This window comes from Dama dama, chromosome 3 (assembly GCF_033118175.1).
Source record: "Dama dama isolate Ldn47 chromosome 3, ASM3311817v1, whole genome shotgun sequence".
Lineage (NCBI taxonomy): Eukaryota > Metazoa > Chordata > Mammalia > Artiodactyla > Cervidae > Dama > Dama dama.
Genome location: NC_083683.1, coordinates 58,902,175 through 58,919,465, shown reverse-complemented (window position 1 = coordinate 58,919,465; position 17,291 = coordinate 58,902,175). Strand labels below are relative to the sequence as shown.

At 43.5% G+C, this 17,291-nt stretch overlaps 1 protein-coding gene across 5 annotated transcripts in view; it reads left to right on the top strand.

Annotated features, from left to right (window-relative positions):
• Positions 1-17,291, top strand: part of MYRFL (myelin regulatory factor like) — a 115,142-nt gene that overhangs the window by 51,892 nt on the left and 45,959 nt on the right. For all 5 annotated transcript variants that reach the window (XM_061130188.1, XM_061130196.1, XM_061130192.1 and 2 more), the window contains 4 exons: positions 1,250-1,326; positions 3,139-3,249; positions 5,325-5,415; positions 12,675-12,875. In XM_061130188.1, coding sequence (XP_060986171.1) covers positions 1,250-1,326; positions 3,139-3,249; positions 5,325-5,415; positions 12,675-12,875 — 480 coding nt within the window. The remainder of the gene's footprint in view (positions 1-1,249; positions 1,327-3,138; positions 3,250-5,324; positions 5,416-12,674; positions 12,876-17,291) is intronic.

The following is a 17,291-nucleotide window of genomic DNA, read 5'->3' as shown; positions in this document are numbered from 1 at the left end:
TATTTTTTTCTGATCACTAACCTGAGTCTGATAAAGTGGCACTTTACCGCTAGTGGCGTTTCACCGCTAAACACATCAGCTGCTCTTGCTCCAAACCAAGCTCTTAAATAAAACCAATGCAAACCAAACAAACACAAAAAAATAAACAGCAAGCACATAATAATAAAACATATATTTCTGATTATGGAAGTAATATGAGTCCAGTGTGGACATTATGGAATCAGTAGAAAAGTATGAAAGAAGAGATAAAATTCATTCATACTTGGGATCCACAATTTAGTAACTTAATTTTTCCTTATTTTTTCTGTTATTAAAATTAATCTCATATAGATAATATTATATTGTGGAAATAGCATTATATAATATCATTAAAGACTATAAAATATTGTTAAAGATGATATGGTTTTCCATTATATCAAGATACCTTATTAATTCCTGTATTACTGTAAATTTTTTATTGGTAATAAAACTGCAGTGAACATTCAGGCACATTAATTTTTGTATGAGAATAAATTCCAGAATAGACATTGCACATTGAACATATGGTCAGTATTAAAACTCTTGATACTGGTTGCCTAATTGCTTTCTGGAAAGATAGTGACTATGCAAATACCTACAAGTCATAGGGCAGATACCAGCAGACACTTGCTACTCTTCCCTAATAACAAGAAGACTTTGTAGCAACTATTGAATAAATGTCATTTCCTATGTTTTATTTATTTTTACTGTTTATTGTTATTTCTTATTAATAAGCTCTGAAAGGGCTGAGATTTCTGTTAGCTTTGTCTTCTCACCTCTATCGCCTAATGCAATGCCTGGTTCAAAGCGGGTGCTCAACAAGTATGTATGAAATGAATGAATGAATGAGTGCATGTATCTGTTGAGCTGCCTTGCTCTTGTGTTTTGGGGATTTCCTGATAGCTCAGCACCTGCAGTGCAGGAGACCCTGGTTCAGTCCCTGCGTCGGTAAGATCCATGGTCTGCTCTATGTTCCCTGTTTGCCTGAAGTTCTCTCTTGTCTTGTGTTTTCTTTGTTTAGCTCTTCTGGTATTTGTTTCTTTTCTCACCAATAGCGCACTGCTTTAAGGTCAGAGTCCTTACACATCTTTCAGTGACTTGGGCCTCTTGTCAAGTGCTTAACATAATGCCTTGGGAAACTTTTTAAGTAATTGAAAATTATTTACTAATGAATGTTTTAATTAATAAAGAAATTAATTATGAAGTAATTACTTTTTGTTATTCTACATAGGCAGAAGCCACCAATCAAATAATTGCTATTGAACAGTCCCAAGCAGACAGAAGCAAAAAGATATTCAATCCTGTTAAGTAAGAACTTCTTTTCTGAAATCTCTTGTGAACATCTTTTGGGAAGAAAATCCATTGCCAAATTTACTTTATTTTAAAAGAATTCCATGATACAAACTAAACTAGTAATAATGTGTTAGTATTATGAACACAGGCTTATCAACAGAAGTAGGTAAAATATGAAATAATTACAAAAAAATCTGTATAAAAAGCCCCATCTTTTAGGTCATCATTATTTACAGAATATTTATTACTGACAACCTTGCTAACAACTTTGGTTCCTCGAGACAGATTATAATTAGATCTTTCTTTTAATTTTTCATTTAAATCAGCATGCTACTGATTGAATTGATTTTAAAGTCCTGGATCCATGCTGTGCTTATAATTCATTTATCTTGTTTCTTAAAGCAATGCTGTTAGATTGCTTAATGAGCCCTAAAATAGAAAGAATGAAGGGAACTTCCCCAGTGGTCCAGTGGCTAAGACCCCGTGCTCCCAATGCAGGGGGCCTGGGTTCAATTTCTGGTCAGGAAACTAGGTCCACATGTCACTACTAAGATCCTGTGCAGCCCAAGAAATAAATAAATGAAAATAATATTTCAAATAAAAGAAAGCCAGAGGACTGGGATCATCCAAAACAATTTGGTGAACCGCACCATATAAAATGAATGAGACTTGCTTTTTGACTGACTGGCTGGGGATGATTTGACCTGGAGTCAGTCCTATTTGGGGAAGAAGATGGTGCTAGAGCCTGGATAGACCAGGTGTGAGCTCAGCCTGAAGCTCAAGCGTGTACGGACAGCTCTGAACTTGCCTGGTACATCTGGTTTTCCCTTGCTGGGAGACTGTGTGTGGTCTACCTCAGGAGCAGGCAGCTTCCCACAGCCAGGCCAGGAGAAGGCAAATACGTGAAGGAGATGTGAAGGAGTTCACCAGGAACCTAGAGGAACAGCTTCTGTCGGGAGGAGAGCGCTATAGCAACAGTGACACAGGTGATCGGGCTTCTCTCCTGTTGTCAAGATCAAAGAGCCGCAATGAAGGCGCACACAGCCCTGCGGAGTCAGGTACTCTGGGCTTGAACTGCTGCTGAATGAGCATTTCTAACCACTCAACTAAATTAAAAGACACTTTCTCCTTGGAGAAAAGCTATGACAAACCTAGACAGCGTATTAAAAAACAGAGACATCACTTTGCTGACCACGGTCCATATAGTTAAAGCTATGGTTTTTTCAGTAGCTATGTATGGATGTGAGAGCTGGACCATAAAGAAGGCTGAACACTGAAGAAATAACGCTTTCAAACTGTGGTGCTGGAGAAGACTCTTGGGAGTCCCTTGAACTGCAAGGAAATCAAACCAGTCAATCCAAAGGAAATCAACCCTGAATATTCATTGGAAGGACTGATGCTGAAGCTGAAGCTCCAATACTTTGGCCACCTATTGTGAAAAGCTGACTCATTGGAAAAGACGCTGATGCTGGGAAAGATTGAGGGCAGGAGAAGAAGGGGACGCCAGAGGATGAGATGGTTAGAGGGCATCATTGACTCAATGGACGTAAATTTGAGCAAACTCCAGGAGATTGTGAAGGACAGAGAAGCCTGGTGTGCTGCAATCCAAGGGTTTAAAAGAGTTGGACGTTACTTAGGGACCAAACGAAGAGTAACTCCCTGGCAGCCATTCCTGACTAGGCTGTGGGTACTATATTAAAAATCGGTGTCCTCCACCGTGTGATAAGAATGGGGGACTAAACATACCTCAGAATCTAAGAATAAATCAGATATGATCAAGAACTAAGTTCTCTTACAGTCTCTTGGTGTTTTTGCTGTTTGCTTTAGAATTAACCTGCTGGCCGACCAGGTCACCAAAGTAACTCTGGGCCGGTTACACTTCAGCGAAACCACAGCAAATAACATGAGAAAGAAGGGGAAGCCAAACCCTGACCAGAGGTACTGGCTTGGTGTGTATGCATCGCGGGGGGTGGGGTGGGGGGGGGTAGCTGGTTATGCTACCTGACAGCCCAGGGCCGCCAGAGGCCCCTCTGATCCCTTTGGCCTCCCTCAGCTGCTTTCCTCCCTTCCCTGACTCTGTCTGTTGCCACATTTCATTTATCCTTAGACATCGTTCTTCTTCCATCCTCACACCCTGCGATGCCTCCTCTCCTGTCCAGCCTTCAAGTGGCTTGTTTTCATTCTCCCCGTGATCCTTCTGCAGGGGTCCCCAACTACCCGGATCTAATGCCTGATGATTTGGGGTGGAGCTGATGTAATAATAATAGAAATAAAGTGCGCAATAAATGTAATGCACTTGAATCTTCCTGAAACTATGCCCCTTCCACCCCAGTCCATGGAAAAATTCTCTTCCATGAAACTGGCCCTTTGTGCAGCTGGGGACAGCTGCATCTGGAGGGGCCATGTGTTCATGCTTTGTGACTGGCTGAGGGCTAAGGATTGATGGCATTTATTGAATTCTGTGTGCTGGTCACTACTTTAATGCCCTGAGTTCTGAAGCTCTGCTGTAGCCTTTTTTGATTGAAAATATATTTGCATTAATGATTTACATCTGTGATTCTCACACTGTGCTCCCAGGACCAGCACAGATGGTATCACCTGGACACTTATTAGAGATGCAAGTTGTTGGGACTCACTAAAAACCTACCTGATCGAAAACTTGGGGTGAGGTCCAGCAGTCTATATTTTAACAAGCCCCCCCCCCGCCCAGTGATTTGATGCATGCTCAAGTTTAGGAACCACTGATTTTAGAACAAAGGTTTTGGAGTTGGAGGGAACTGAGTTTGACTGTTTGATACTGCCATTTACTAGCTGGGTGACCTTGAGCATGGAACTTAACCTCCCTGAGATTCATTTTCCTATTCTGTAAAAACGGTTCAATACCCATATCCTTCTCCAATAAGGTTGTTTTGGGGTTCTAAGTGAAATAATGTAGATAAACTGCTTAGCCCAGCACATGGCACATTTTGAGAACTCAGTGGATGGTAGCTAATTACTATCATTGTAACAGTTATTACAATTATTGACGTACTTTAGTTTCAGGGGAAAAATCTTACTCCCTAAGGATTGGAGACTGTTTAGAGTGCTACAGAAGAAGTTGGCGAAGTTTTTTTTTTTTTAATGAAATTCTTAAAGTAAATGCTTTTCTTATAGGGATAGTTTATATTTTGACTTTAAAGAAATGGTCTAATAAGGACCTATTGTATAGCACAGGGAACTCTATTCAATACTCTGTAATGACCTATGTGAGGAAAGAATCTAAAAAAGAGTGGACATATATATGAGATTCACTTTCCTGTATAGCAGAAACTAACTTCAATAAAAAGTTTTAAAAATGCATCATACTTCTTTAAAAAAAGAGGAAGAAATGGTCTAGTCTTAAAAATGTCTCATCAGTGATATACATAAAGAGCAGTTAAAATAGTGAGGAAGATCGCCTTGATAACAATCGGAAGAGAGGGTTCTGGTTTTTGACTGAAGTCATGACTGGAGGCTATGAAAGGTGCAGGTTACATGACCAAGAGCAGATCGGGATAGGAAGGAGCCTGTGCGGCTAGGCGAGCCCCGTGGGGTCACCCCCTCCACCCCCCTGCCTTACGGCCTAGGATGTGTGGCTTGGATGGCTCTGGACAAAGGCACCTCTAAGATGACTTTTTGTTGTGTGTGTGTGTGTGTGTGTGAGCGGTGCTGTGCTGAGGGCCCAGAGATGCACCAGCGTAAGGCCTGCCCCAGGCCAGCACTGATGGGCTGAGCCCAGTCGGCCCAGTGATGGCTGTTGTGGGCGTGTAAAACACCACACTCATCCCTCAAGCTGAGTGACAGGCAGGCCCAGAACAACAGTGAGTGAACCAACGCCTCTGTGATTTCACAGGAGGGGCAAATTAGAGTGGAAGAGAAAATCTTCAAATATGTAAACCCATCTGGGTAAATTCTCTGTTAATTACAATTTGATGGCATAAACGATGTCTCTTGTTTCCTGATGTGTTGGCATTGGTCTGCTGTTTCTGAACTAGATACTTCATGTTGGTGGTTGGACTGTATGCTGCTAACCAAGACCAGTTCTACCTGTTGTCTGCCCACATCTCTGAACGGATCATTGTAAGGGTAAGTGGGGTTCTTTGACTTTTCAGGATTCCATGTGTTGTTGTTGTTGTTTCCCCTCTAAGAAGACTTTACATATTCAGTGGAATGCATGGAGTAGGCAGTTTCTCAATTGCCAGTGATGACAAAGATAATGATGGTAATAGCAGACACTGCTATTTTAGTTTTTACATTGTGGTTCTTAGCCAGAGCTTTTGTTGCCCGTGGGTCATTTGGCAATGTCTGCAAACATTTTTGGTTGTTACACCTAGGGGAGCTATTGGCATCTAGTGGGTTAAGGCCAGGGATGCTGCTCAACACGTTATGATGCCCAGGACAGCCCCCACAACAGAGTTACTCCTCCTCAAATGTCAGCAGTGCCGTAGTTGAGAAGCCTGGGTTTTTACAGTATGTTGTAGGCACTGGGATACATAATTTCTATATGATATCATTCTACATTGTTTCATGTTTACATTACATTCTTTGCACCCAGAGGAACTAAGGCTTAAGAGGGAGAGAAAGTCATCTGTGGGCACAAAGCTAGTAGGTAAATGATGGAGCCTGGGTTACAACCCAGTTCCCTCTGACCCCAAAGCCCACAGGGTGGGGCAATAGGCAGGAAGGCATCCCATGGCCCAGAGTGATCAGTGGCCCCAGGGACTTCTAGGCTGCTGCCCAGAGCATAGTAACGGCTCAGCACGCTTTGCTGAATGAATGATTGGTCACAGCTCTGGACGGGAGTCTTGGCAGCCACAGAAACACAAAGCTATTGGCAGCTGCAGCTGCAGCTGTGTGCGGCCAGGCTGGCCAGCACGGAGAATGCCAGGGCCATGAGGGAGCAGGTAACCACAGGCCTGGCAGCCCTGGGGGGTGCTGTTGGGTGATGGCTCTTTGGAGTGCCACAGGGGGACGTGCACACTCCAGTAGGGAAGCTAGTTCACAGCGGGGCTCGCCCACTGACCTGGCGGTTAAACTCAGGCCTGGGGACAAGAGCTGCCCGTTTGGGGAAGTGAGTCTTCCACAGCTTGCCTTGAGCTGTTCTCAAACAAAGGGCCCTCTGTGTCATTCTTTCAGTCAATAAAAAATAACAAGCCATCTATTAGTGGAACTCTTGAAACTACATCTCAGAGTTTTATTGGAAGTAAAGTAATGATGGAAATGAAGTAAAACACTGGTGTGTTCAGATGTCCCTGGGTGAGGCCGGCTGTGTGCCCGCCAGCACGCATACGCGGACTGTGTTTCTGTGGGGCCTGATCTAAGCTTCGGCAAAACAGCCTCCTCTGGGGCAAAGGCAGGTGGGACCCCTCCTTAGGTCATGAGCCAAGGGCAGAGGTTCCGGCCTGTACCTCAGCCAGGGTCGGGGTGGTCTTTGACACCTCACCTGCTGTCATCTGGAATTGCTTTGGTGTGCTAATAAATGTGATTTAAAGTCAAGTCTGGAAACCTAGGTTGCTTGTTTTTTCTGATTCCTCACAGGAAGGAGCAAATACAGGCAATGCCTTTCTTTTTAACTGGGGTAGATCGGATACCATGAAACTGCCGCTTTGAGTGGTGACATTCATGCTTAAGTCAGGCAGTCTGCTAGTCACCTGCGTACTTTAAATAATTTACCTGGTGTTGAGATTTCTCCATTTCCTGCTGACAGCCCCTGCAAAGCTCTGCTTAGGCTGCCGTGCAAGTCTCCACAGCAGCAAAGTGAGAGGGGAACATGGCTGGACATGCTGTTCCCAGAACTCTCTGTTAATGGGCTCTTTCTTGTACCCAAAGTTCAGTGAAAATTTAACTCATGATGATGACCCTGAGAAGTCCAAAGTTTCTGTAATGCATGTTAAGTATGACTATTGAAAAAATTATGTGTAGTATAGACTGGATGTCATATTATTCAATAAGTTTTTATTTTTTAAAAATGAGTGTGTTCTACATTCAATGGCTTTCTTCTAGCCATAATTTTTGGTTAAAGAGAATATCCTATTCTATATGTATGCTGGGTAACACAAGGGTTACCCTAACAACAATGAGAAAAAAAATGATAGTAATAATATCCTTCCCTCACACTGGAAATATCTTACTGAGATTATTTTATTCTAACCCCAAATGCAGAGTGAAAATGAATGCAGACTTTTGCATTTATTTAAGCATATAATGTTTAAACCAACTAAGAGAAAAACTGAATTTAAGAAATGGCATTATTGTTTGAATCAGTGAGTTTTAGAGAGCACATTTCCTGCCCCTGAGATTCTAGAGGGTGCTAAACAGGTATATGTACCATGGGTTGAGCAGAGGGCAGACCAGCCTATATTCTACAAAAAAGCCAGATATGCCCTCTTGTGCCAAGGCCTGGGTCTGTTAGTTTGGGTTCTAGAATGAAGGAAGAAAAATGTGACAAAGATAAGACCTGACCACATTATATGGAGACCTGCAAATTGCATTTAGCAAATCCAGATTCATTTTGAGAACTGAGTCATTTTTCCCCGTAACAGAAATTAACATAAGGGTGAATGTATGGAGGAAGGTTGGGCTTCCCAGGTGGCTCAGATGGTAAAGAATCCACCCACAATGCAGGACACCTGAGTTTGATCCCTGGGTTGGGAAGATCCCCTGGAGGAGGGCATGGCAACCCACTCCAGTATTCTTGCCTGCTGAATCCCCATGGACAGAGGAGCCTGGTGGGCTACAGTCATTGGTGTTGCAGAGCCAGACACGACTGAGTGACTAAGCAAAGCACACACAGCCTGAAGACTGGAGTAGATGAATTTCAGGCCTCAAGGTGGGGTGGGGGGTGTTTCAGGAGACCAAGCTCTTCAGAACTCTCTGAGGGGAGAGAAACAGGGGCAGGATCCAGCAATTGTTCATCCAGATTGTCAATCAAAACAACTTTGGAAAGATATTTTGGTCCCATACTGTAAATTGACCAATTTAATGGAAATTAAAGCTCACTCCAAAGAACAGATTTGTTTCCCAGCTCTTTGTTTTGGGGAGCATTCCCCAGCAGAGCTCCTTCGATTCTCCTTGTTAATGGCTAGACTTTCCTTCAGCTCCATTCTTCTCCTAAAACACATAATTAAACCTGGTTGGAAGGGCTATGTTGCGAGCAGGAGGGATGATCAGTTTTGTCCGCCTTTCAAAGACACGCCAGGGTTTCCTAGTTTTGAAAACCATTAATTTATTCCACCTTATTTTTCCAGAAGAATAGAAATGGGCAGGTCCCCCCAAGTCCTCTTTTATTGCTCTGCAACCACAATGCCACAAGGTGGGAAACCCACACGCAGGATCAGGAAAGACAAGAGAAAGAATGCAGATGCAAGGATGGTTAGGGATGGGGGGAGAACAGAGTCACTCCAGGTACCATCTCTGTTTTCCCTGGCCCGTGCCCATTTCTGACCACAAACCTCCCTTCCCTTCCCCTACACACTCGACCTGCACACACACACACACACACACACACACACACACACACCCCTCTTCTGAAGTTCAGCTGAAGTTTTAGTTACACAAAGGCATCGAATCAGTGGGTAGAGCAATGTCTGTCTCACTGTGCAGTTGGAGTTCAACAGAACAGTCTACTAACTATAGAAGGGGTAACTCATGAGCCCTTTCATAGTGATATGGAACTAGTGTATGACATAAAGAAGTTATTCTTAAACTATGTTGAGAATAAGAATCCCCTGGAGAGCTGGTGGAAACACGGATGCCTGGGTCCCACCTCCACAATTTTTGGTTCAGTAGGTTGGAGATGTCTGAGAATATGCACTTCTTTTTTTCTAATTTATCTTTTAAAATTTATTTTTAATTTTACAGTTGCTTTACAATATTGTGTTGGTTTCTGCCGGACAGCTATGTGAATCAGCCATAAGTACACATATGTCTCCTCCCCCTTCAACCTCCCTCTCACGCCCCACGCCATCCCACCCTCCTAGGCTGTCTCAGAGCACCGGGTTGAGCTCCCGGTGTTGTAGAGCAACTTCCCGCTCACTTCAGTTCAGTTCAGTTACTCAGTCATGTCTGACTCTTTGTGACCCCATGGACCACAGCACGCCAGGCTTCCCTGTCCATCACCAACTCCCGGAGCTTGCTCAAACTCATGTCCGTTGAGTCGGTGATGCCATCCAACCATCTCATCTTCTGTGGTCCTCTTCGCCTCCTGCCTTCAATCTTTCCCAGCATCAGGGTCTTTTCTAAAAAGTCAGTTCTTTGCATCAGGTGGTCAGAGTATTAGAGCTTCAGCTTCAGCATCAGTCCTTCCAATTACTATTCAGGGCTGATTTCCTTTAGGATTGACAGGTTTGATCTCCTTGCGGTCCAAGGGACTCTCACGAGCTTCCCACTAGCCATCTATTTTACAGATGGTAATGAATATGTTTCAGTGCTACTCTCTCAAGATTATGCATTTCTAACAAGCTTCCAGGGGATGCTGACACTGCTGGCCTCTGGACCACACTTTGAGTAGCCCTGGTAGATCGCATCTCTAGGCCCATTTTCGATAGACCTTTCAAAAGGTACAAGAACGAGTTTCTTGCCTTCCTCAGCTCAAGCTTTCGTATTATGCTCTTTGGCTGCTCTTTAGAAGCCCAAACTGATAAAGCAAAGAAATCCAGCTTTCCTTTCCAAACTTTGCTACTAGTGATGGTTCCCATCCCAAGCATCTGCAGGGGGCGCCATTTCCATTGTATTCTCTGTGGAGGGAGCTCCCTCGTTAATTGTGTAGCTCTGCAGATGCTACTGAGGGGACAGATTGATTACAGGTTGAATGGTGCTTACTATGCACAGCAGATTGTATTGAGCATGAATTTGAGACCATTCATCCTCATTTTTACAAAGCATTCATGCATACATGATTTCAGTTAACTCCCACAACCCCATAAGATAGGTAAAGACATTATTATCTGTATTCTTCAGAGGAGAAAACTGGTAGAGGGAGGTTAAGTAAGTGGCCCAAAGTCACACAGCCGGTTTGTGTCACAACATAGAATGAAATGTTCAGGTCATCCCTAAATATGTAAGGCTGTGGGATAAACAATAAAAGTACTTGTAAACTTTATTTTAGCATTTGATAGCAATCAACCACTATTGGGCTACATCTGAGCACAAATTCGTGATCCCAGAATGTTTTTCTGTGGTTCCACTTCAGTTTGCTTTGATACATTAACACTCCTGTTACTAGAGAAGGGAAATAAGTTCACAGATTTTATAATAAAATTCTCCATTAGTAAAGAGTCTGCCTGCAATGCAGAAGACCTAGGTTTGATCCCTGGGTCAGGAAGAATCCCCAGGGAAGGAAATGGCTACCCACTCCAATATTTTTACCTGGAGAATTCCATGGACAGAGGAGTCTGGCAGGCTACAGTCCACGGGGTCGCAAAGAGTCAGGTACAACTGAACACACACACATTACTGAGGAGGAATCCTCTTCAAGGCTCTGTATTTTAAACCTTGTAGATCTATGGACCATTCCAAAATGATTTGAATATGTTTTAGGAATTTGAGTTTTCATTTGGTGAAAGCCAAGTGAGATTCTTGTAATTGTTCCCCCCAAATTGAACCTACTTATCATCTGCTATACCAGTACTATCAAGTTACCACCAGGATAATAATTATCCCAGGGCTCATTAAGAAAAAGAAAATCCATCACTGTCCTGTTTTGTTTCCTTGAAGTGGCTCATTATGTTCATAGTAGAGGAAAATACATCAGCATTTTATATGGCATACCTTTGGATTTAGTTGACTGCTCACTATAAAAGGATTTGAGTCAAAGCCAAATTGCCATTCACAACCAAGGAGGCTCTGGGGACCTTGCAGAAAAGCTCTTTGTTCAAGTGAATTCACACAAAATACTGTTCAAAGTTGTCGCTGTATATTCTTTCCCTGCTTTTGTCTATGTGGTGTCAATGGTTGAGTCTTCCAAGCAGATCAAGGTTCAGACAGGTGGGAATGAAACTGGAAGCGGAAGACACCTGAATTTCCTAACTGAACCCAAACTTAGCAATAAACTTTGAGATTTCTTTTAATTATTATTTGTAAATTAGTAGCACATGACTATGGTAAAAACATTCAAATAATACCAAGAGAGTAGGTAGAGAAGGATAGGTCATAATTTTAAAAACATTATTTTGTTGTGAGGATTTTGATGGATTCATTGATTCCCCACTCAAAGATATGTGGAAATATGGGACTTTCCTTGTGGCCCAGTGGCTAAGACTCCACACGCAGGGGGCCCAGGGTTCAATCCCCAGGCAGAGAACTAGAGTCCACATGCCACAACAAAAGACCCTGAATGCCACAACTAAGACCCAGCGCAGCCAAACATATAAATAAATTGTTTTTGAAAAGCTATGTGGAAATATGTTCACTGGCTACAGGGAAATGGGGCAGAGGGAAAGCAGTACAGTAGAAAATTATTTGGCAAAAAATTTTTATATAACAATAAAACCTCCAAAACTTTCTCTAGTCTAATAGATCCACTTGTATTTTCCTTGAAGACTGCATTCAGCCAGGGCTGCTTCTATGCAATACCACACAAAAGTCAAAGTTAGAATCATTATTTAATAATCAAAGGAAGTATAATTGCAACTCTAGAACTTACTAGATTTGTGACCTTGGGAAATAGGCTTATTCTTTTAGAGTCTCAGTATCAGTAAAAGAAAGATAAGGGTCTTATCTCATGGAATTGGGGCGTGGATTAGCACTCAGCAAATGTAGCTGTTACAATGCTTCCTTCAGTATAATCTGTGCTTAGGGAAAAGCTGAGGTGTATGAATTATGCTTGTATTGTCATTTGCTTGTCGACTGTATATGAAATCATAAACATGAAGGTGATTTGAAACTATAAAAGGGCTAGCTAAATGCAAGGGCTTTTAAAAATTATCTGAGCTTTAATAAACTTGTAATATTTTCTGACATAATATTCTGGTTTTAAATCATTATTATTATTCTCCCTAAAAAGATACTCATTTTGAGGTTTTTTTCTTCTTCCTTATCATCCACCTACTATAACTGACACATTTTTAGTTCCATGTAGAAACCGGGTGTTGCAAACCATGACAGGCTGAGCCCCTGCAGGTGGAGGTGAGGGCGGGGGTCTGTGGAGGATATAGAGCATTTAAAGGAGACTTCCTTGTTCTCCTGGGGCAGCAATTATTAGAATATGTCAGAATGTCCCATCTGACAAATGATTCTCAAGTGAAAGACTTAGCTAACATTCTGCTTTCCTTTGAGGAATAAAGCAATCATTTGTTCCTATGTCCATAACTTTAATTGCAATGTATTTATGTATTTTTTTTTTCCAGGCCTCCAACCCTGGGCAATTTGAAAATGACATTGATGCATTATGGCAGCGAGGACAAGTTCCAGAGTCTGTCGTTTGTCACGGGCGAGTGGGCATAAACACAGATGCACCGGACGAAGCCCTGGTTGTCTGTGGCAACATGAAAGTGATGGGGTCGATTATGCATCCCTCTGACAGCCGGGCAAAGCAGAATGTCCAGGAGGTGAGCAGGGGGCAGACCTTGGACACCTCCTCTGACACCCAAATCAGGAGTTCTGGGCTCTCCTGGCCTCTGACACGCTGGGCATGAGGCATCTCTCCACGTCACCTGCTGGCATGAGATAAACATGGCTCTTAACAATTATGAGTGCTGGAGTCGTTAGGTGTCTCTGCTGAAACTATAATGCAGTTCCTACCCGAGAGAATGCATTTACCTCCCAGGAGTAGTGGGCCATGGCAGCGTGACACTGGCTTCACAAGCAAGAAGTCTCCCAGTTATTTTCCACAGGCTGCTGCTTTTCTGTTGTTAACCACTGGAGCTTGCCTTTCCTTTCCATCTCCACCCTTCTATCTCCCTGTTCATCTTCTGAGCACTGTTTTAGGTCCGTTCTTGCTCATATTTCCCCTGGGCCTTCCACCTTCTTCCTCCCAGAGTCCCTGGTGCCAGGCCTGCCAGCCACTGTCTTGCCTGCTCAGCATCCTTCTGAGAACACTTAGAGAAACTTCACCTCCTCAGTCCTCACTCAGGCAACCCCATCATCCCGTTTCCAGGTCAAGACTTTTTCCCTCTGTAATGAGGCATGCGTGCCTTATAAACACCAGAAATCAGGCCTTCAAAGCAGGAGGCTACTTGTCCACTTTGGGCTTGCCTGGATAAAAATGCCTAATCTCACTGAAATGCCAGTGTCTTTATCTATAAGGTAGAGATGATGCTTCTCTGCCTAACCCCACTGAGTCTTTTATAATTTTTAACCCATGGAGACAATAAGTCTCTGAATCATCTTGGAAAGTCACAAATGCTATGAAGACCTAAGGGGTCAGGATGAAGATGCCAGGTCATGCCAACCTTAATTTTGTTGCCCATTCACAGCTTCTGCCCCCTCCCCACCTTCTCACACATACTGCATCTCCTGTAAACATTTTTGAGGCAGTTGCAGAATGGTGTTTTTAAATCTCCTTTCCGTATTCTTTCTCAGTTAATAGGAGACTTAATTTGTAAATCATTGGCCATGCTTCCAGACTGCATTCCTTTCCCAGTGCAGATCTGCACTGGTTTTTCTAAAGTAGCCAAGGAATGTCCTTGCTGGCTGAGAGAATCCCAGAGAAAGGCTGTAATTGTAGACTTTTATACTGACTGCAAAGTTGCGGTTCCTGTTAGAAGAGATGTGACCTACTAGCCGGATGGGAACTCTCAGGGTTGGGAGGTTCTCATACACATTTCCAGATACCAACCTTAGATACCATGCTTCTGCCTTTTAGAAAGAGATGAACTGTCTGTGCTTCAGATCACACCAACTCAAACTCATCCTTGCAACTGGCTCTACAATCCCCCGCCAGGCCTTATCTAAATGTAAGCGGAAGATGACAAGTGAGGAGGGTCCTCCATAATCCCTCCTACTACCATTTACCAAATGTCTTCATCAAATGATGTTCCTTGGTTTGATAAAAACATATTGTCTTAAAATAACAAGGTTCCCTGGAACTTCTCAAGTCCCTCTAGGAAGCTTCTCCATAAAGCGCAATGTCAGCCTATCAAGGCTCTAGATGAGACGTTCCTGTGTCCCCTTCCTGCCCAGAGCAGCAGGAGGGAAGAAAGAAAAGCAAATCCCTGGTTAGAAGGCTAGTTTGAGTCCTGATTCTGGTACCTCCTTGCCCAGGAACTTTGACCCAGACCTGCTCTATGCCTCTGTTTATTATTCTGTGAGTGGGGAATACCCATATTCATTTCACTCACGTTAAAGGATTTTTCTAATCTCATATACGGGAAACATTTTTTAGATGTATACAGCTAAGCAGATATAAATGGATATTACTATTATTGACATAAAAATGCAAGTTATATACAAAATCCATCCATTATTTCACATTAATATTTTTGTTTTTCATAAGTCTATCCACACTTATACACGTCTCTAGAAATCTTGTCTACCTCATTCGCCATTTATTACAGACAAGAGAGATGATGGTAATGTTGATGATGGTGCTTACAGACACGTGAACTTCATCTTCACCTCTCTCTGACTCAATTTTCCCAACTTTTAAAAGGAAGGCCATTCTTCCAAACATGCCGGAAAGTGAAGCTTGGTTGACTTGATTGCAAGCATAGGACTGGAGGCTTTTTCCCATTCTTTAAGGAGGCGTGATAACCAGCGCTCCCTTCTGGATTAGCTTCTGTGAAACAACTGCTGTGGCTACACCTGTGGCTGGTGCTGTGATGGGGGACAAATGTCAGCGGCTGAGCGCCTGACTCCGCGTCTCCTCACTCCAGGCAGTGGGGAGGGGGCCTTGCAGATAATACGCACACAGCACCCTGTGTAGAGAGGCCTGGAGGAGATTTCTGGGACTCGTGTGGACTCGCATCCAAGACACAGAGACGATAAAGCAGATGTGACTGAAGCTGGCAAAACAAAAGCTCTGGAAAATGAGATCAGCCTCTGTGAAGAGCAGTTTTACCTACCCAGACACGGTGTTTACTGAGGCGATAATAACCTGGAGATGAAACACAGCTTTTACAATGGAAACTGAGCAAAATTAGGGTGGCAAGGGTATGCTGAGAACCAAAGGGGCATGAAGAACAGCAAGGTCAATGCAAAAAAAAATAAAATAAGGAAGTTGAACATTGAATGCATCAGTCAAATTTTGTGGTAAAGGCTGAAAATAAGGCAGCAAAGGGCTAAACAAGAAAAGCCAGGAAAAAAAAAAAATCAGTTAAGGCGAAATGGTCTAGAACATTTCAGTCGGTCTAGCACAATGGTCTAGACCATTTCTCCCAACAGCACCAGCAGTGTGCTAGTTAAAGACAAAAGTGTGATGAGCTCAAGAAAGCCAAACATGCAAAGTCTCCCTTCAGGGCCATGAGCCAAATCAGAAGTTCAGGGTGAGCTGGTGCTCCGGATGGGAGACTGATAGTCTGGGCTGTGGGCCATGTGTAATGAGATCTCCCTCCCTAAACAGACTGGAGTCCACGGTCTGCGATGTCTTCTCCGCGGTACAATGCTTGAGTTAATGATATGGAAACCTTGAGTGTGAGATAGCATGACAGAGACAACCATTTGCATTCACAGTCAAAACTTTCCAAAACTGCTGTGGGCAAGATCGGGCGCCCAGATTCACTCACTAGGCTCTTACTCAACACACACCAGTGAGCAAGGCATGGGGTTGAATGGTGGCCTTGGTACAGTTCCTGGCAGCAGATTCCAAGGAGGCACAGCCCTTGTCTCTAGGGGTTTCCCTGGGCCAACTATACATGGCACAGGGAACATGCAACTCAAGCTGTTTATATTTAGCTTTGGAAAGTCTACAATCCAGCATTAGAAATCACGAAAGCATTTTCTTAGATAAAGATTGTTCTAGAAGGTGTCTAGCTCTCCAAGTCAACCCTTAAAATTTTCTTTGGCCAAAAATCTGTCTGAAATACAATGGTAGTAGTCCTAGTGAATCTAATTGCTATGTCTGGGAATATGTCTTCAGGGAAAACGAAGTCAAGAATCCCACTTAGACTTAGGAGTTATTTTCCCTCTGTGTATCCTGGACAGTTGGCATGAGGGCACATTCTCCTCTGGTTTCCCTCTGCAACAAAGAAACTGACACTGCCTCTGCTTTGCTCTCTGATGGGCCATCATGTAGGAACCAAGGGGATAATGAGAAGTAGGCAAAGTGGGCACAGGTCTCCCAAGAGAGTAGGGAGCGGGGGCCAGGGCAGGGCCTGGCTAGCGGGCTCCTGATTGACCCTGCCTTGAATTCTGTTAGTGTCAGTGACGCTTCTGCCATTTCACTACCTCCATTCTCCCGTTCCTTCTTTCCTTCATTCAAAGTCTGGGTGCCTGTTACCTGTCAGACACTGTGCCAGGCGCTCTGCAGGTTCTTAGATGGTCAAGATACAGGTCTCAGCCTCAGGGAAGGAACGTTCATGAAAATTTAAGCTCCAAATAAGAACTACTCCTTGAATCTTCAGGGCTTGGCATAGTGTCTGGCACATAGTAGCTACTCATTTTATATTGTTGAATGAAGTGGCTCACAGGGGCGTGTACACACAGGGCGATATGAGACTCTGACTGCTCCATCTGGGTATGGCTGGCAAGGCTCTCCTTGCTCTGGCCTTGAGCCTTACAGTCTAGACACATCGAACTCTGCATTCGGTCGTGCAGACATAATTCAGGGGATTTGCTGCCTCAGGACTTGGCTTACGGTGTTCTTTCTGCCCAGCATCCCTGTCTTATTCTTACCCTTTCCACTCCCTTCCCTAGCTGACATCTGTCTTTGACTAATTTCTATCTTTTATTTATTTACTTATTTGGCTGCACCAGGTCTTAGCTGTGGCATGAGAAATCTTAGTTTCAGCATGCAGGATCCAATTCCCAGACCAGGTATCAAACCTGGGCTCCCTACATTGGGAACGTAGAGTCTCAGGCCCTGGACC